Raw genomic sequence first — 18,002 nt, 5'->3', positions numbered from 1 at the left:
AGACTTTATGAACTCCCATCATGTTTTTGAATAATAGTAATCAGGTATTTGGACCAGTCATAGAACTGACACAGAACTAGTCCAGGTTGAAAAAGACCTGAGGTCCATTATGGATATCAAGAAAATCTCTGTATTAGTATAAAATTTGAATGCAGCCTTTGATACTGTGAACCACTCAGTTCAGTCTGATCTGACAGATCAATGAACATTTGCAGTCGAGATGAAAATGCTGTCAAAATTTAGAATAACATAAACGCCAAAACTTTATTTAAATTCCTTTATGTATTGATGTTATACCAGTCTAATTAACAAAAAGCATTTAAACAGTTACCTTTCAGCTAAAGAACACAACAAGGAAGTCTGAACTCTGTACAAATGATGGTCATTGGCACTAATTTGATCACTTTCACTGGTGACTGACAAACAGCAGAATCTGAAACATTTCTTCTCCCTACAGGTCAGATTCTCTTGTGTGTTCAAATCAATTTCATTATTCCAGCTTTACATTAAATGTGACTCATTTTCCAAGTTGTCTCAGACATGTGGAGCCCAACATAAAAAATAAAATAAAGAATAGGTGGCTTCTTGTCCCTCATCTGTGTCTTTTTGCACCCTGCTGGTAGTGGAGCACCAGGGACAGTTTCCAGTGACCAGCTGATTATAGAACTCACCATCAGAACTTTAAATATCAAACATCAACCTTTAAACTGTACTAACTCTCAGATTAGAGCTTAGTTCCCACATGTTTCAGGAATACAGCCTCTCATCTGTGTGGATTCTCATGTGGATTTTCAAGAAAATGACTTCACATCTGTGTTTCCACGTGTTACAAACATTACAGTTTCTCAGCTGTATGGACTGCTGCATGACTTCTAAATGCTGAAGGGTCACTAAATCTTTCCCCCATGGTACAAAGGTTGGGTTTCTCATCTGTGTGGACGCTCATGTGACTCAAAAGGGACCTTTTATACCGGAAGCTTTTCTCACAGGTGTTACAAGAATACGGCTTCTCACCTGTGTGGATTCTCATGTGGATGTTCAAATGACTCTTTTTAATGAAGTTTTGTCCACAAATCTGACAAGAATGCGGCTTTTCACCCGTGTGAACTTTCATGTGTTCTTTCAAACTACTATGACGAGTGAAACCTTTCTCACAAGTCTTACAGGAATGCAGCATCTCACCCGTGTGAACTTTCATGTGTTCTTTCCACCTTCTATGATGAGTGAAACTATTCTCACAGATTTTACAAGAATAAAGATTCTCATCTTTGTGAATTGCTCTGTGCATTTGGAATCCTACAAGGCCATAAATCCTTTTCCCACAGACTTTACAAAGGTACAGCTTCTCACCTGTGTGAGTTCTCATGTGATCAGTCACATATTGACGACGAGTGAAACTTTTCCCACATGTTTCACAAGCAAATGGCCTCTCACCTGTGTGGGTTCTGTAATGTGCCTTTAAACTGGATTCATATTTAAAGTATTTTCCGCAGACATCACATGTTTGAGTCTTTTTCCTTGTGTCAGCATCACAGTGAATCCGTGACATAGAAGAGCTGTCAACATTGTTACTGTGACTGCTGTTTCTGTCTTGTGTCTTCAGCACCAAATTGTTAGTTGAACCAGAGTCTGGATGTTTGCTTCCTTCCTGGTCTGGGCAGAAACCAAACTGCTCTCCCTCCTGATTGCTGCAGAGTTTCTGTTGCTCTTTAATCTGTGGAGGTTCTAAGTCATCCTGGTCCAGACTGATGCAGTGTTCCTGTTCCTCTTCAGTCTGTGGAAGTTTTGGGTCGTCCTGGTCCAGACTAATGCAGAGTTTTTCCTGTGCTTCTTTAATCTGCAGAGACGTTGGATCCTTCTGATTCAAACAGAAGCTCCTCTCCCGTTTACAGTACAGATGGTCAGTGAAAACCTCCTGCTCCTGATAAATATCTTGCTGTTGAAGGTCTGAAGGAAAAACAGACAAAAGAAAAAAGTCACTCACACCTATGTCGTACATAAACATACAGTTTGAACTGTTAGCAAAGAGTAAAAATGAGAAAAATGATCTGCGTGCACCAGAGTGAGAGTGACTTCTGAGTTTAACCTCTTCTTCACAAAGCTCACTATACAAAACATTCAGGTAGCAGCTTCCTAGTTTTAGACCCTGCTGATAGTTACACTTGTCAGCTGTGACATAATACAGCTGATTGCACTCAGTGATGATTATTTAAAAGGCATAACAACCGTTACTCTGGAACTTTGCTGTAAAATCAGAGAGGACTGAATGTTTCTGTAGTTCCAATTAGTCCAACAGAATGAGATGTCTTCTCTGTTCAAAGCATCAGCTGATCATGTCAGTTTCAGCAGAAAGAATCTCAGAATTAAAATGTTCTTCAGATCATACAACCGTTTCAAAAAAAAAAAAAATATGTCAAGACACTTTAAAACGTAAACATAAACGGAATGTGAATATTGGCAAATTATTTAAACCATGTATTTGTATAAAATAGGAAATAAACAACATATCAAATCTAAAGAAACCAAGAAATTTACATTTTTGACTAACATTTCCTAATTTTAAAAGTGATGCCAGAAGAATGTTTCAGAAAACACATATCTGTGAACTGTGTGGAGGACATGGATGGGGTAAAAATAGCAACAATCATTAGCCTACTGGAAATGCACTGAAATATGTCAGACAAATGTCAATCTGTCTAAAACCACAGATGGACTGACAGACACAAGTTTGAAAGTTGTCTATAACATCTGTTATACTAAATCTGAATATGCTGAAAGCAGCAGAAGTCAGGAAGGAAAGCCAGTTCTGATCAGAGTATGAACAGCTCAGCTATTGGTAACATTACAGGTGCATCTCCTAACAAGCACAGGAGGACAGACTTTAAGCTACATCTGATTTTAAAAGCCCTGGAGGATTGATAAACATTATGAACGAACCGTCAGAGAAAAACCAACAAGAAAAAAAGACTTTTCCAAAGTACACCAGTCATCGCACATCAGTGAACCTAAAGGAAACATTAGTGCGGTTGAAGAATTTAAGTTGGTTTACCCTGAGACTTAAACACACTGTGGGTTTAATATTACGTTTAGGAAATAGATGCTCTCATGTCATTTATTACAGTTACTCCTACAAATAAATGTCACATAGAGCTGATCAGGATCCTGCATGAATCATATTCATTAGTTAGTTCAGTCAGAGTGTTACAGTTTTACATACCTATTCTGTGTAACTTTATTTGGAGATTCTGGGTGATATTAAATAGTCTGCGCTGACGATTGGTCTCTTTCTCATAATGGCCTATTGTGTTTTCAGAGACACTGAATTTTTCTCTTGATAATTCTTCACATTTGGATTTGCACTGAACTAGCATAAAGCTATCTGCCTTCTGATTCATGTCTGCTGCTGCTGTCTGGCCAGACTGCTGTCTGTCCAGACTGTTGCAGAGTTCTTCCTCTTCTTCTCTCATCTGTGGAGGCTCTGTGTCCTCCTGGTCCAGATTGGTGGGGAGTTCCTCTTGTTCCTCTTTAATCTGTAGAGTCTCTGGGTTCTCCTGGTCCACACTGGAGTTCCTCTCCTGGATACAGACATTCTGCTCAGTGGGAACCTCCTCCTCCTTACAGATCTGTTGCTGTGGGAGTTCTGGATGGACAAAGGGACACAAGAAAAATGTTACTAATGTGATGCTATTTAAACACACACTTCCATCTATCTATGTTCTTCGACTTATCCAGATTCTGTTTTGTGGTAGCAACAGGCTAAGCAGCAACATTTCCCTCCTGGGTGTGGTAGATGAGATATGTAATCCCTGCAGAGAGCTTTGGGTTGAGCTACTTTTATCTGGGGCTGAATGAATTAAATGAAAGATCAGATTCACCTGCTTCACTTCAATATTTACTGTGTAAATTTGTGTGACTTAAAACACACTTTGAAGCAATGCAATTAGAAAATCACAAAGGTCACAATTCAGGATGTATGAGGTGTGGCTACAAAAACGTAGGAACGTTAAGAAGCTGTTTAGGCCCAAATACAGACGTGGACAAAATTGTTGGTACCCCTCGATTAATGACAGAAAAACCCACAACAGTCACTGAAATAATTTCAATTTGACAAAAGTAATAATAAATAAAAACTCTATGATAATGAACCAATGAAAATCAGAAATTGCTTTTGAACCGTGGTTTAACAGAATTATTTTAAAAAAAAAATAAACTCATGAAACAGGCCTGGACAAAAATGATGGTTCCTTTAACTTAATATTTTGTTGCACAACCTTTTGAGGCAATCACTGCAATCCAACCATTTGTGTAACTGTCAGTGAGACTCTGCACCTCTCAGCAGGTATTCTGGTCCACTCCTCATCAACAGACTGCTCCAGTTGTCTCAGGTTTGAAGGTTCCTTCTCCAGACGCCATGTTTCAGCTCCTTCCACAGATGTTCAATAGGATTTAGATCAGGGCTCATAGAGGCCACTTCAGAATAGTCCAATGTTTTCCTCTTAGCCATTCTTGGATGTTTTTAGTTGTGTGTTTTGGCTCATTATCCTGTTGCAAGACCCATGACCTGCGACTGAGACCAAACTTTCTGACACTGGGCAGCACATTTCTCTCTAGAATACCTTGATAGTCATGAGATTTCATTGTACCTGCACAGATTCCAGACACCCTGTGCCAGATGCAGCAAAGCAGCCCCAGAACATAACAGAACCTCCTCCATGTTTCACAGTAGGGACAGTGTTCTTTTCTTCATATGCTTCATTATTGTGTCTGTGAACATAGAGCTGATGTGCCAGAAAGTTCCAGTTTTGTCTCGTCTGTCCATAAGACATTCTCCCAGAAGCTTTGTGGCTTGTCAACATGCAGTTTGGTAAATTTCAGTCTGGCTTTTTCATGATTTGTTTTCAACAATGGTGTCCTCCTTGGTCGTCTGCCATGAAGTCCACTTTGGCTCAAACAACGACGGATGGTGTGATCTGACACTGATGTAGCTTGACTTTGGAGTTCACCTTTAACGTCTTCAGAGATTTCCTAGAATTTTTATTTATGATTACTTTTGTCAGATTCAAGTTATTTCTGTGACCATTGTGGGTTTTTCTTTCATTTCCTGAGGGGTACCAGCAATTTTGTCAATGTGTCTATACTGTATATAGACCACATTATGGTGGTTAAACTGACAGAGAACCAGTCTAATTACTTAACAGCCACATTGTTTTAAATAATGATTTTAGAAATTATATCAGAAATCACATTACAATATCTGACAAAAAAAAAAGAAATTTGATGTTCCCCAAAGCATCAAGCTTTTGTTAGCTCACATATTATTTTTTACAGTGATTTCCTTGTTCAGTCAGTTTCTCCTGTGTTTTATACAAACTGTGTTTTTAATGTTGAACTTTTCTACTGTTAAAACAAGATTCATTCAAGTTGTTCCTCAATGAACAATAACTGCAGCTGTAATTTCTGTCTGCAGCTAAATAAATCTAACTCCAAGCTCTGATTAGGATCCTACAGTCTTATTTATTTATTTATTTATTAGTTCATCTCAGGTTTACATACCTGTTGTGTGCAACGTTACTTGTGGTTGCCAGATGTTGTCCTCCTCCTTACAGATCTGCTGCTGTGGGAGGTCTGGATGGACAAAAGGACACAAGAAAAATGTTACTAATGTGATGCCAGTTAAACACACATTCATCAATCTGTTTTCTTCTACTTATGATCATGAGTCAGATTCATCAATCAGTTCATTCAGACCATCTCAGTTCTACAAACCTGTTGTGTGTTGTGTTATCTGTGGTTTCCAGATGTTTTCCAGCAGTCTGCGCTGACGATCGATCTCCTCCTCGTACTGGACGATGGTTTTCTCAAACTCTGTGAATATTTCTTCAGCAGCAGCAGTTAGTCGCTGGTTGATCAACTCTCTCAGATTCTGGACTGAACTCATCTTTACTTCATCTCATCAAATATTCATCTGAGATGAGACAAAACAACCGTCTACAAAAATTTCCACACTTCAGGAAAACTCACGCTACTGAAGAGTTTCTCTGTTTACTTCCGGCTGGTGTCACACAGTGAAGTTCCGGTAGAAATGTATTTCCGCTTGGTCCTTGGTTCATCTATTTATATACACACGGACGCGCACGCACGAACACACACGTACATAGGTGATAAATGAATTAATAAATAACACAAAATCTGTGGAAGAACATCAGAAACTGCAACACAGCTCAAAAAAATTTAGATTTTTTTCATTTTGCTGGCATGTATCAGTTGATATCAGAAAACCACTTTGTCCTTTTGTGTCGCTTCATAAATAACATTGATGAGGTCTTCAATATCTGAGATACTGCACTTCCATCAGATTAAATACATTCAAAGCATTTTAAAAAGGAGTTGAGGAGCTGTAGACATTTCTTAAATTTTATTTATCAAATGGAGCTCAGAGCATCTTCATCATTTCAGTCACGATGTGACCACAGTGGAAACAGAAAGAGGAGATAAAAGGGTCATTCCTGTCAATGTTTTCTCAACTCTGCCATGAAAGTACAGTGATACACAATGTTTGGTCCTCATGTTTGCCAACAGTGAAAAAATGATCCACATTTTAACTCCTATTATCAGAGAATCACTAAAACAACCTCCCTCCTCACAGTGATTGAAGATGCTGCTGGTGACAATGATCAGTGGAAATTCCATCTATTCTACAGTGGGACATACAGTTGTGTGTCATCAATATAACAGTGGTTGTAAATGTTATACAGGGTGGGCCATAAGTTTCCATACATAGGAAAATGTATCATGTATATTTGTTATATTTCAGATACCCTGCAAGATGCATTTGACGCTGTCTTTGGGGGTACTTGAAGGCCATGGTGTATCAGGTGAAGATACGAGTCATAAATCATCTCAAGGAACGTATCACTAACGCCACTACAAGCAGAACTTCAGCTGTGCTAACACAAGTTCATCAACAGTAGAAAACACGTATTAATATGTGTTTTTAAAACCATGGTAATCATATAGAGCACATTATATAAATAAAAACGGTTGTCTAACATAAAATGTTTATTTTTCCTATGTATGAAAACTTATGACCCACCTTGTATTTACGGAGAATTTGTCCCAATGGGAGCAAATAAATGAAAATCAATAAGGGACCCAAAATAGAGCCCTGTGGAACTCCCCAGGTGAGGAAGAAGATACCCTGCTAATTTCTACTGTTACAGATCTATTTGTCCAGTAAAAACAAGCCACTACAGAGTCACATAACTGATGCCAATGAGAAGAATTCCAGATGTTTGATTCAAATTTTGCCATCAATTGTGTCACAGGTTACAATAAGATGAAGGAGAATTCAGAGTAAAGACCCACATCTGAGGTGAGCAGTAGTTCATTGCACAACACACTCAGCTGATCAGAAAGTTCATCACAGTCTAACAACAAACACCAACTGCCTGCTTCATCTGCAGTGTTTTAGTGTGAAAGATGACAACTTGAACTAAAACTGATTCTGTTACTGGAACATGTTTGACTCCCGACACAGTTTGAAGATCTGTGCAGGATGTAGGTCGAGCTTTTTGACTTTCATCAAAGTTGTTCCTCCAGACATTCATATAGGTGACTTTTCTGCAGATTCCCCCCTTACTCTGACCTATTGATATGATGATGATGATGATGATGATGATGATAATGATGATGATGGTGATGATGATGATGATAATGATGATGATGAGTGCAGCATCAGTGTCATTTCTGAAGCCTCCATCAGCTTGAATGGAAACAGAGCACAGCCAGAGGAGGAGCTACACAACCGAATATGAAAGGCTTCATGTTGGAGCTGAAGAGCTGCTGTGTTCTCTCTGTTGTTCATTCAGGACAAGTGAAAATAATGTTTCTGCTTCTCATCTGGATGATGATCGTCTCCTTTCAAACTGGTAAGTCATCAAAAGATGGAGCGAGATTTAAAAGAAGGAGACACACATGGAAAACATTTGGATGTTGTTTGATTTTGTTTACTTTTGATATGATTCATATAAGTTTAAAGAACCTAAATCCAAATGCATTGATGATATCTGCTTGTTGTTTTCAGGATCCTCTGAGGATGTTCTGACTCCATTTAAAGATGCATTGATGGCTTTGGAAGGAGACTCTGTAACTCTCTCCTGCAACTATTCAGTATCGATCCTCAGCCTGTACTGGTACCAGCAGAAATCCAGTTCATCTCCACAGCTTCTCATTGCAGAATATTCAGAGAAAACAGAAAAGTTGTCTTTCATTCATGACAAACAGTCAAAGGAGCTTCATCTGAAGATCTCCTCTGCTGCAGTGTCAGACTCTGCTGTGTACTACTGTGCTCTGCAGCCCACAGTGACAGGAAACAGCAAAACTCTGTACAAAAACACACTGACAAGCTGCTTTTTTTCCACTGTTGAACTAGACCTTTTAGCTCCACTAGAGGGCCACATAAGCAGAGGTGCCACATGACTCCTGTGTTCAACCTTTGTGCCAATAAAAAACGCTGCTAAAATGTAATTTTATTCATACTGTTTTTCTATTCACTGCTATCTATCTATCTATCTATCTATCTATCTATCTATCTATCTATCTATCTATCTATCTATCTATCTATCTATCTATCTATCTATCTATCTATCATTAATAAAAGAACAAATATGTGATTTTAAAAGTCTGACATGAAGTACAATAAACCTATTAAACATTAAAAACTCTGCTTTATTCAAGTTACCTGAAGGGATTATTTTTAGTCAATGTTTCTTTTCCATCCTCAGCTGATGAGATTGAAAGTTCTCAGCAGGAGTCCAGCTTCAGAGGCGCAAAATCCTCACAGTTGAATATTCCCAGAAAAACCGTGGCTTTAAACACTAATGCAGCCTCAAGGGGGACGGAGAGTGGAAAGGCAGTTGGTCCTGATGATAGACCTATGTGTGAAGGAAAAATTACTCTTTCCCCTTCCTAAGGTATTTCCTTACAGCTGTGAGCTGACGTCATCACAAATTATCCTACAGGTTAGAGCAGGTTACCACCTTTGGTCCCTGTTCCCCTTTAACCTCTGCAGGCCCGAGTCTGTCTTCAAGTTTGGACATTATCTCACGCTAATATGGCCTTCTGACAGGCAGACACTGTTGGAGGAAGATATGCCAGGACTCTGCTCTGGTCAGGGTTAGATATTGTCTATTCTGGTGTGACTAAGCAGACAAGTTGTCTCCATATTGGTCTGTAGTCTACATCTGACTCATCTCCCACCCACAGTATATACCTGAGGATCAGAGAGAATCCACAGAACAGATAGTGTCATTGCTTGCATGCACTGCTGCTGTCGGCATCACTTCTCCTGATATCAGTAAACCTTACTCACAACCCAAGTCATCTGAGTCTTCAGTGTGTCTCTCTGTGTCTGCCTCCTCATCCTCTCTCAACCTCACTGAACTTCCACAACAATCAGCCTTGTTCTCCCAGCAGAATGTGACAATGTTCCAAAGAGCTTCACAATATCTCAGATCAATGCAGTCCTGACAAGGCATGGAACCATACCAGAAAATTTGCAGTTGGTAATAAAACCACTAAAATTATTTATTAAAAAAACATCAGCATTGGAATGAGAAAGTTTTTTTAATACCAAGTAGATTTTCACACACAAGGAATTTGACTTTGTGTTTTAGTGCGTAACAGTAAATAGTAACATAAAGATTCAAAAAGTGCTTCCAGTCAGCAGGCAGCAAACATTACAAAACAAATAAGAAGCTGTGTTACAGGTCAAACAAGAAAAGCACTCAGAGAGCACGGCATGCCGCAAGGCCGCTCAGTAGTTTATGATTTACCACGGATAAGTCCCGAAAAGTCCTCAATGGGGGATTTGTAGTAGGATCGCAATCGTGATCGTCAGCAGGAAGCTGATGTAGTGTTCACTTGTTGTCATGGTTGGTTGTCATAGCAGTAATTAGCAGCAAATGTAATAAAGGGAATATGAAATTCTAGAATCTGAAAAAAATTAGACGGATCTGTCAATAAAAGACATTCATGTTATTTCAAACAAAACAATACACTGCCAATAAATAAATAAAAGCTCTCACTACATTTCACATCTATTCTTAAATGAAGAAATTAAAAAAGTAGCATTTATCTGACTGACTGCTTTCAGCTGGGTTTTTTTGAGTGTCAGATTGATGCAGCCCTCCTCCATCATCTGGCCTAATAGTCAAGGACCGCTCACGAATTTCCACAACTTTTCGAATACAAGTTACCGACTCAGTCAACCTTTATTTTGTTTGTCTTCTCACCCGTCAGCGCTCTGAAGTCGATTCACAGTCCTTCCCTCCCTCCCTTTTATAGTCTTTTAGCACCATGCTGGTACTGCAGCACCAACAGGAAGAAAATCTACCTCAAAACATCTGCTTTTAACCTGAACCACTTCTTAATGTTTCAAGCTTAGTCTCAGATTATTTTTCCTACAGATATTTCAGGATGATGACATCTCACCTGTGTGGATTCTAATGTGGACTTTCAAATTACCACTTTGACTAAAACATTTCCCACAGATGTTGCAAGAATGCGGCTTCTCACCTGTGTGGATTGCCATATGACGCATCAGGTGTGACAACGTATGAAATCTTCTCCCACATGTATTACAAAGGTATGGCTTCTCCCCTGTGTGACTTGCTGTATGCCTGTTAAATGTTGAAACGTCACTAAAACATTTTCCACAGGTGTTACAAAGGTACGGCTTTACACCTGTGTGAATTGCATTATGTCGTTTCAGCGTTGAAAGGTCACCAAACCTTTTCCCACAGGTGTTACAGAGGTACTTCTTCTCACCCGTGTGAATCCTCATGTGGACTTTCAGAGGACCTTTGTCACTGAAACTTTTACCGCATATTTCACAAGCATACAGCTCGCCTGTGTGGATTGCTGTATGCCTTTTTAATGCTGTATGGTCACTAAATCTATTTCCGCAGCTGTTACAGAGGTATGGCTTTTCACCTGTGTGGATTCTCACGTGGACTTTCAAATGATTACTTTGACTGAAACTTTTCCCGCATGTTTTGCAAGCAAATGGTTTCACACCTGCATGGATTCTGTAATGTCTCTTTAAATTGGACTTATCTTTAAAGGCTTTTCCGCAGACTTCACATATTAAAGTCTCTTTCTCTGTGTCAATATCACAGTGACTCTCTGACATGGATGAGACGTCAATATTGTTGTTGTAATTGCCGTTTCTCTTATGTCTCTTCTTTCGTTCCAGCTCCACATTTCTAGATAATCCTGGCTCTAAATCCTTGTTTCCTGCCTGATCTGGGCTCTCAGCTGCAGGAAAAATGTGAAAGAAAAGCTGGTCACTGTTTGGTTCGATGTCGCTGTGGTCACTTTCCTCATAAGTAGAAGTCACCATGAAGGTATCAGTCTCCTGCTTCACTATAAACTGTTCTCCCTCCAGACTGGTGCAGAATTCATCCTGTTCCTCTTTAATTTGTGGGTGCTGTGGGTCCTCCTGGTCCAAACTATTGCAGAGCTTCTCCTGCTCCTCTTCCATCTGTGGAAGTTCTGGGTCTTCCTGGTCCAGACTGGTGTTCCTTTTCAAGTTAAAGAGCTGCTCAGTGAGAACCTCCTCATCTGTACAGACACATGGCTGTGGGAGGTCTGGAGGGACAAAGGGACACGAGAAAGAGATCAGTCATGTCAATCTACAGCTGAGCAAATACAAGTTTGAACCATTAGAAGGGTGTGCAAATGTCAGACGTTTGTACATTGTGAGCTTGTGTGTTAAGTGTTTTTTTTTAATATGTGTTGCCTTATATTGTTGGAGCCTTGTCAAAGGAGAATTTCTGTCACCGCTATCTATCTATCTGTCTGTCTGTCTGTCTGTCTGTCTATCTATGTATCTATCTATGTATCTATCTATCTATCTATCTATCTATCTATCTGTCTGTCTGTCTGTCTGTCTGTCTGTCTGTCTGTCTGTCTGTCTGTCTATCTATCTATCTATCTATCTATCTATCTATCATGTGGGTGCACCAGAGTAATTGACTGTCACACTCCCTCATCGTCGCTGCGTTCAGGTAAAATAAGAAACTACAGGTCAGATCAGTGGTTGATGCTGTTGTCTAGTTTGTGTCTCTGTGATTCAGTGGAGAAATCAGTGTCAACACAATGCCACTGTCTGCACTCAGCAAAGATTGTTTACCAGGTAGAAGAAGCAGCAGTCTATAACACTGCTGTACAATCACTGTAAATGGAATGCTTTTGTAGCTTCAACTTCTCAGAGTTAGATGTCTTTTCTATTAAAACCATCTGCTGATCATGTAAATGTCAGCATTCAGAATCTCACAGCTGCAGCTTTAATTCAGATCATAAAACCATTTTCCTGACAAATTTGGTGTATTATGTAAATCATTTATACTCTATATTTATATGAAAATACTGTATGTAGAAACTAAGTAAAGAGATTTGGCTTATTAAGGATTCAGTGCCATCAGTACATTTAAGGAAACACATAACTGTGAAATGTGAGCAGAGGACACAAGTGAAAGGAAGATAACATCAAATATTTGCCCACTGAAAGTGCAATAAAAATGAATAAGTGTTAGGCTAGCTAAAACTAAAGATGAACACATGTTGACCCCAAACACCTGAAAGCCACGCCAAAACAACTGCATTTTTGTAAACCTGAATCAGGGAGAATGACTAACGTAAATCAGGGAAGACATTTCTGGCCACAGCACCACAATCTCTGCACCTCCCAACAAGCACAGGAGTACAGACTTTGATTCACACTTGATTTCAACAGGAGGGACAGCAATTGTTATTTAAAAACTGTCCAGTTTTCATCTGTGCAGAATGAAAACAAAGAAAAGCCAACAGGGAACACACTCACCAGTCGGCCTCAGGAAACACTGTTGTACTGTAACAATTTAAGTCCATTTCCCATGTTTCATTACGTACTTTAGGTTTAATGTGACATGTTTACAGTCCAGAAAACAATTGCACTATTGCTATATAATATTTGCTAATCACAGCTGCCCTGAGAAATAAATGGCATGCAGAGCTCTGATTAGGATTCTCCAAGTGTGATTTTCATTTCTTAGTTCATTAGGACTATGCAGCTTTACATACCTGTTGTATGTAACTGTATTTCAGATTTCCAGATGACATCCAGCAGTCTGCGCTGATGATCGATCTCTTCCTCATGCTGGATGAATGCTTTCTCAAAGACTCTGAATATTTCTTCGGATAATTCTTCACATTTGGACTTGCACTGAAGTAGCATAAAGGTATACGTCTCCTGCTGCTCCCCCTTCTGACGGGTGCAGAGTTTCTCCTGTACCTCCTTCATCTGTGGAGGGTTTGGGTTCTCCTGGTCTACATTGATGCACAGTTCCTCCTGTTCCTCTTTAATCCGTGGATGCTCTGGATCTTCCTTGTCCAGATTGGACTTCATCTCCTGGGTACGCAGCTGATGATCAGTGATAATCTCCACTTTCTGATGAACATTGTGCTGTGGGAGGTCTGAAGGGATGAACAGTGCAAAAAATGTTACTAATGTGATAACAGAGAAACAAGCATTCATTCCTCCATCTATGTTCTATTATCCAAAGTCAGATTGTAGTAGCAGCAGGCATCCCTCTCCCCAGCAATATTGTCCAGTTCTTCCTGGGGGATCCAGAGGCATTTCCTAAGTCTGAGGACACCTTGTATATAATCTTAACAGCAGGTTCGACACTGGGAGTTCCTCCCAGCTAGACTTGATGGAAAACCTCCAACAGAAGGTGCCCAAGAGGTAAAAAACTAACATCTGTGGAGGTATATTTTAGTTTAACTTGGGCTTAATGATTTGGGTAAAAGATCTAATTGCAATTTTGTGTGACGGGTGTAGCAATGTGATCTTGGATAGAATATTTCAAATCAAGCTTTAGGTCAGTATTCACTTCCAAAGAATAATAATGCATGCTAAATATACAGACAAATATCTAAATACACTTTAGTGGCAGACCACTTCTTTGATTTTTAAAAAAATATATTTTGAAAAGTATTTGGATTTAATTAATGGTTTACATTAATGGTGATCACGGACACTCCTACCATAATTACAAAAGACATTTTACACAGACTCTAATAAAGCATCTTTAGTAGGTTATAGACTGATAATAACAAATTGTATCTTCTTTATTAGGCTGACTGTCTCTTGCCTAATTATTATATCCGCTTATGAGATTCGATAAGTTGCATTCTTGCAGTATTGTCGCTACTGTAAATATTGTATTTGTGCAGGAAAAGTGACAAATAACTGAAATCATCTACTTCATATCCCAGAAAATGTTAACAGAATTAATATTTGGGCCTTTGCTGAAAATAAAAATACAAAATGGTGTTGCGTTCATCTCTAACACGACTGCTTTGTTTCCAAAGATTTCGCTGTGGAAACTGTTCACGACAGCTCTGTTAGCTGTCTGGCTGATGTTCAGGTTGATAAAGCTACAGATGACCACCATGACATGGCCAGAGATGGAAAGGATTAATGAACTCCTGTGAATGAACCTGAGTAAACTGCTTTGGAACCTGTGATGCTGTAGCTGTGTAATGAAGTCAAAGAAAAGAAGGTGACACTCTACACCTGTTTGTTCAGCGCAACAGAAACCGAAGCAGATTTCAACAGTGATGCTACTTTGTCAGTAAGCGATGCTGTAATGACAACACAGCAAATAGCTGCTTGGATCAGGATCGAACGGTTACGACATGTGAATACACAGGCCCTGGTGAGTGTGTTTTTGTGAAGCTAATCTTTCTTGTGTCCAAATAACAGTGAAAAAAACTGTTGGCAGTTTATAGTGCAATCAGGCCTGATATTTAGGATGAATGCAGGCAGTACTACAGCATCCATTCCAATGATTAGGCGTCTCTAATATCCATGTTCATATTTGGAAGCCAGATTTAATTTAAACGACTTCCAATGTTTTATTTCTAAGATATAATAATAACAATAATAATAATAATAATAATAATAATAAATACATGTGTTCAACCTTTAAAATATAACCCTCATAAATGAAACCAAGTCATTTTTCATTCATTCAAACCTCTCCAGTCACAACAGAGGAGCTGCAGGTGAAAATCTGGATTATTTGAGTTCATCTGGTTCTTTAAAGTTTTGCCAACAACAAAAAACAACTGGACTGGCTGTAAAGGAAAACAGCAGAACAGGTACGACCACTTCTATGTCCTGAGCGAGTCACTTCATCCAGAAACTCCACCAACAACAAGTCATGTTGTTCTGAGCTTTGCTAGTTAGCTCCGTTAGCATGTTAGCCTGTAAACTGTACGTTTTTATGGTCTCTATTAGCTCCCAAGTCCATAAACACTGTAGTATCCTAAAAGTTCAGTTTCTCTTCTGTCTTCTGCATTCAGACCATCACAGTTCTACAAACCTGCTGTGTGTTGTGTTATCTGTGGTTTCCAGATGTTATCCAGCAGTCTGCGCTGACGATCGATCTCCTCCTCGTACTGGACGATGGTTTTCTCAAACTCTGTGAATATTTCTTCAGCAGCAGCAGTTAGTCGCTGGTTGATCAACTCTCTCAGATTCTGGACTGAACGCATCGTTACTCAGTCCAAACACTGACATGACGGCAAAGCCGACTTCCGGTAATAATAATAATAATAATAATAATAATAATAATAATCTTCTTCTTCTTCTTCTTCTTCTTCTTCTTCTTCTTCTTCTTCTTCTTCTTCTTCTTCTTCTTCTTCTTCTTCTTCTTCTTCTTCTTCTTCTTCTTCTTCTTCTTCTTCTTCTTCTTCTTCTTCTTCTTCTTTGTATCATTATCGCCACCAGCTGATCGGGTTGTGAATCAAATTTCTTCAGTTCAACTCACATTGGACTTTTATCTTTATAATAATAATAATAATAATAATAATAATAATAATAATAATAATAATAATAATAATAATAATAATAATAATAATAATAATAATAATAAATTTATTTATACAGCACTGCGCTTTACAGACAGAGCAAAAGAGAAAATACTCAGGAAGACCACTGAACAGTCTGAACATGGTAAAGGATAATAAATAAAATAAATCAATATAACAACATCTGATAAAATAATAAAACCAAAAAACCCCAAACTGCCAAAACCAAGTAAAGAAAAAGAACGAGTCTAATAAAAGAAAATGGAGTGTACAAGCATAAACTGAAAATGATGATGATGATGATTATTATTATTATTATTATTATTATTATTATTATTGATAATAATAATAAGAACAACAACAATAATAATAATAATAATAGCAGAAATAGGAAATAAAGAAAATAAATGCTTAACAGGTAAAAGGTAAAAGAGAAGAAAATGAACAAATAAAAGAACTAAAACATAATGAATTAACTGAATGACAAAAATTGACCACATCCAGCCTGCAAAAATGAGCTCTCTGAAGTAATTTAAAAGAAGACACTGATGTTGCTATACTTTACTCAAGCAAAGTAACTATAAAGTAAAAAAAATAACAAGTAAATGTATTTGATTAAAAATACAACTGAAGTGAAAGTGCTGAAGTGTCATAAAAAGCATCAACCCTGACTTTTAGAATCATTATTTTTATACTTTAACTGAGTAATCATTTTCAAAATGGGCATTTAATTGGAATATAGTGCTGTAGAAGTGTTCAAGTAAAGTACAATTACTTCAAAACTGTGCTTGAGAACAGTGGTAAACTAGATGTAGTTCCCCTTACTGACAAGTTGGTATTGCACATCTGGAATCACCTGGGTAGCCTCCAGGTGATTCAGTGGTTTTCAGCTTGCTCATAATCTGATAATCACGCCGAGCAGAGAAGCCTCATCCTGGATTTGAAAGGGTTCCTTCTGCTCTGCTTTGTATAGTTCTGAAAAGTTGTTGCTTGAAGGTTTAAAAGACCATTTCAGCAGATCTAGGAGAGGCTCTATGCAGATAAAAGATTTCATCAGCGTCTGTTGTCTCCGTTTTCACTGGTGAGTTTCAAATCTGAGAAGGTCAGACCTCCTTTGTCCTCTTAATAGAAGTGAACAAAGCATTCCTCGTTGCATGAAAACACAACAGAAGTGTGGCTCTGATCATGATGAGATGTTGTGGAATTTTATTTATATCCCAGGATCTAAATAAAACTACTGGATCAAAGCTCTGCTGCTGATCTTCAGACGACATCCTTGTTTTTTCGTGTATCACGGCAAACAAAGCAGGATCAAGTTTAACCAGCTTCCTGTCTTGAAACATGTTTGAACGCACTGATGCTTCTGTGTTTTCTCTGCTCATAGAATAGCAGGTTCAAGCCAACTGCAATGTTCTTTCACATGGACGACCCAGTTTCATGACAGAACTCACTTCTAGTTGTTCATTGATGAAACGACACAATCCTGCAGAACGTCCAGTGATATGAGAGGAGGAACATGTTGAGGGAGGAGCAACACTGTCAAAGAGCAGAACAGAAAAGGACTCCCACTGTCACATACATTCAGTATGGAAACCAAACATAACAGATAGTGTGGAAGATGCTGTCACTGCATTACTGTGTCATGTTTCCTTTGTTGATGATCACACTGAAAGGTAGGTTAAAGGAGGATGAAGAAATGTCATTAAATGATCTACTCACTAGAAATCCCTGGAACAGGTGCTCAGACTTTAATGTTTAATTTTTATCTCTTCATTTAGGTGTCAACTGTCAACAACTGACTGTAGTGAAGGATGAAGAGTCCAGTTTAGAAGGAAGCACTGTGACTCTGACCTACAATAACTCCCAACAGTCATCTAGCAATTATTTCTTTTGGTATCGACAACATTCAGGGAAACCTCCAGAGTTTCTGATCTCTCATTTAGCTTCAGGAAAAGTTGGAACTCGTCAAATTTCCGGACTGCAGATTCACGTGGAGGAAAAGCAAATCAGTATGAAGATCTCCTCTGCTGCAGTGTCAGACTCTGCTGTGTACTACTGTGCTGTGAAGCCCACAGTGACAGGAA

At 38.7% G+C, this 18,002-nt stretch overlaps 1 protein-coding gene across 5 annotated transcripts; it reads right to left on the bottom strand.

Moving 5' to 3' along the window:
* Positions 1–263: 263 nt before the first annotated feature.
* LOC111586912 (zinc finger protein 596-like) lies at positions 264–15,697 on the bottom strand. 5 transcript variants are annotated; one of them, XM_055014504.1, is made up of 4 exons: positions 5,767–6,047; positions 5,554–5,625; positions 3,218–3,640; positions 264–1,947 (listed from the first exon to the last, which is right to left on the bottom strand). In XM_055014504.1, exons 1-4 carry the CDS (start codon positions 5,936–5,938, stop codon positions 836–838), a joined length of 1,779 nt encoding a protein of 592 aa, XP_054870479.1. In that variant the 5' UTR covers positions 5,939–6,047; the 3' UTR covers positions 264–835. The 5 variants fall into 5 exon arrangements, with proteins under 5 accessions (XP_054870479.1, XP_054870481.1, XP_035812136.2 ...); XM_055014506.1 differs by lacking the exons at positions 5,554–5,625; positions 5,767–6,047 and adding an exon at positions 15,432–15,692; XM_035956243.2 differs by lacking the exon at positions 5,554–5,625.
* Positions 15,698–18,002: the final 2,305 nt, after the last annotated feature.

The sequence above is a fragment of the Amphiprion ocellaris genome, chromosome 10 (assembly GCF_022539595.1).
Source record: "Amphiprion ocellaris isolate individual 3 ecotype Okinawa chromosome 10, ASM2253959v1, whole genome shotgun sequence".
NCBI lineage: Eukaryota > Metazoa > Chordata > Actinopteri > Pomacentridae > Amphiprion > Amphiprion ocellaris.
Note: the sequence above shows the minus strand (reverse complement) of the source record. Positions and strands in the feature narration are given on the sequence as shown.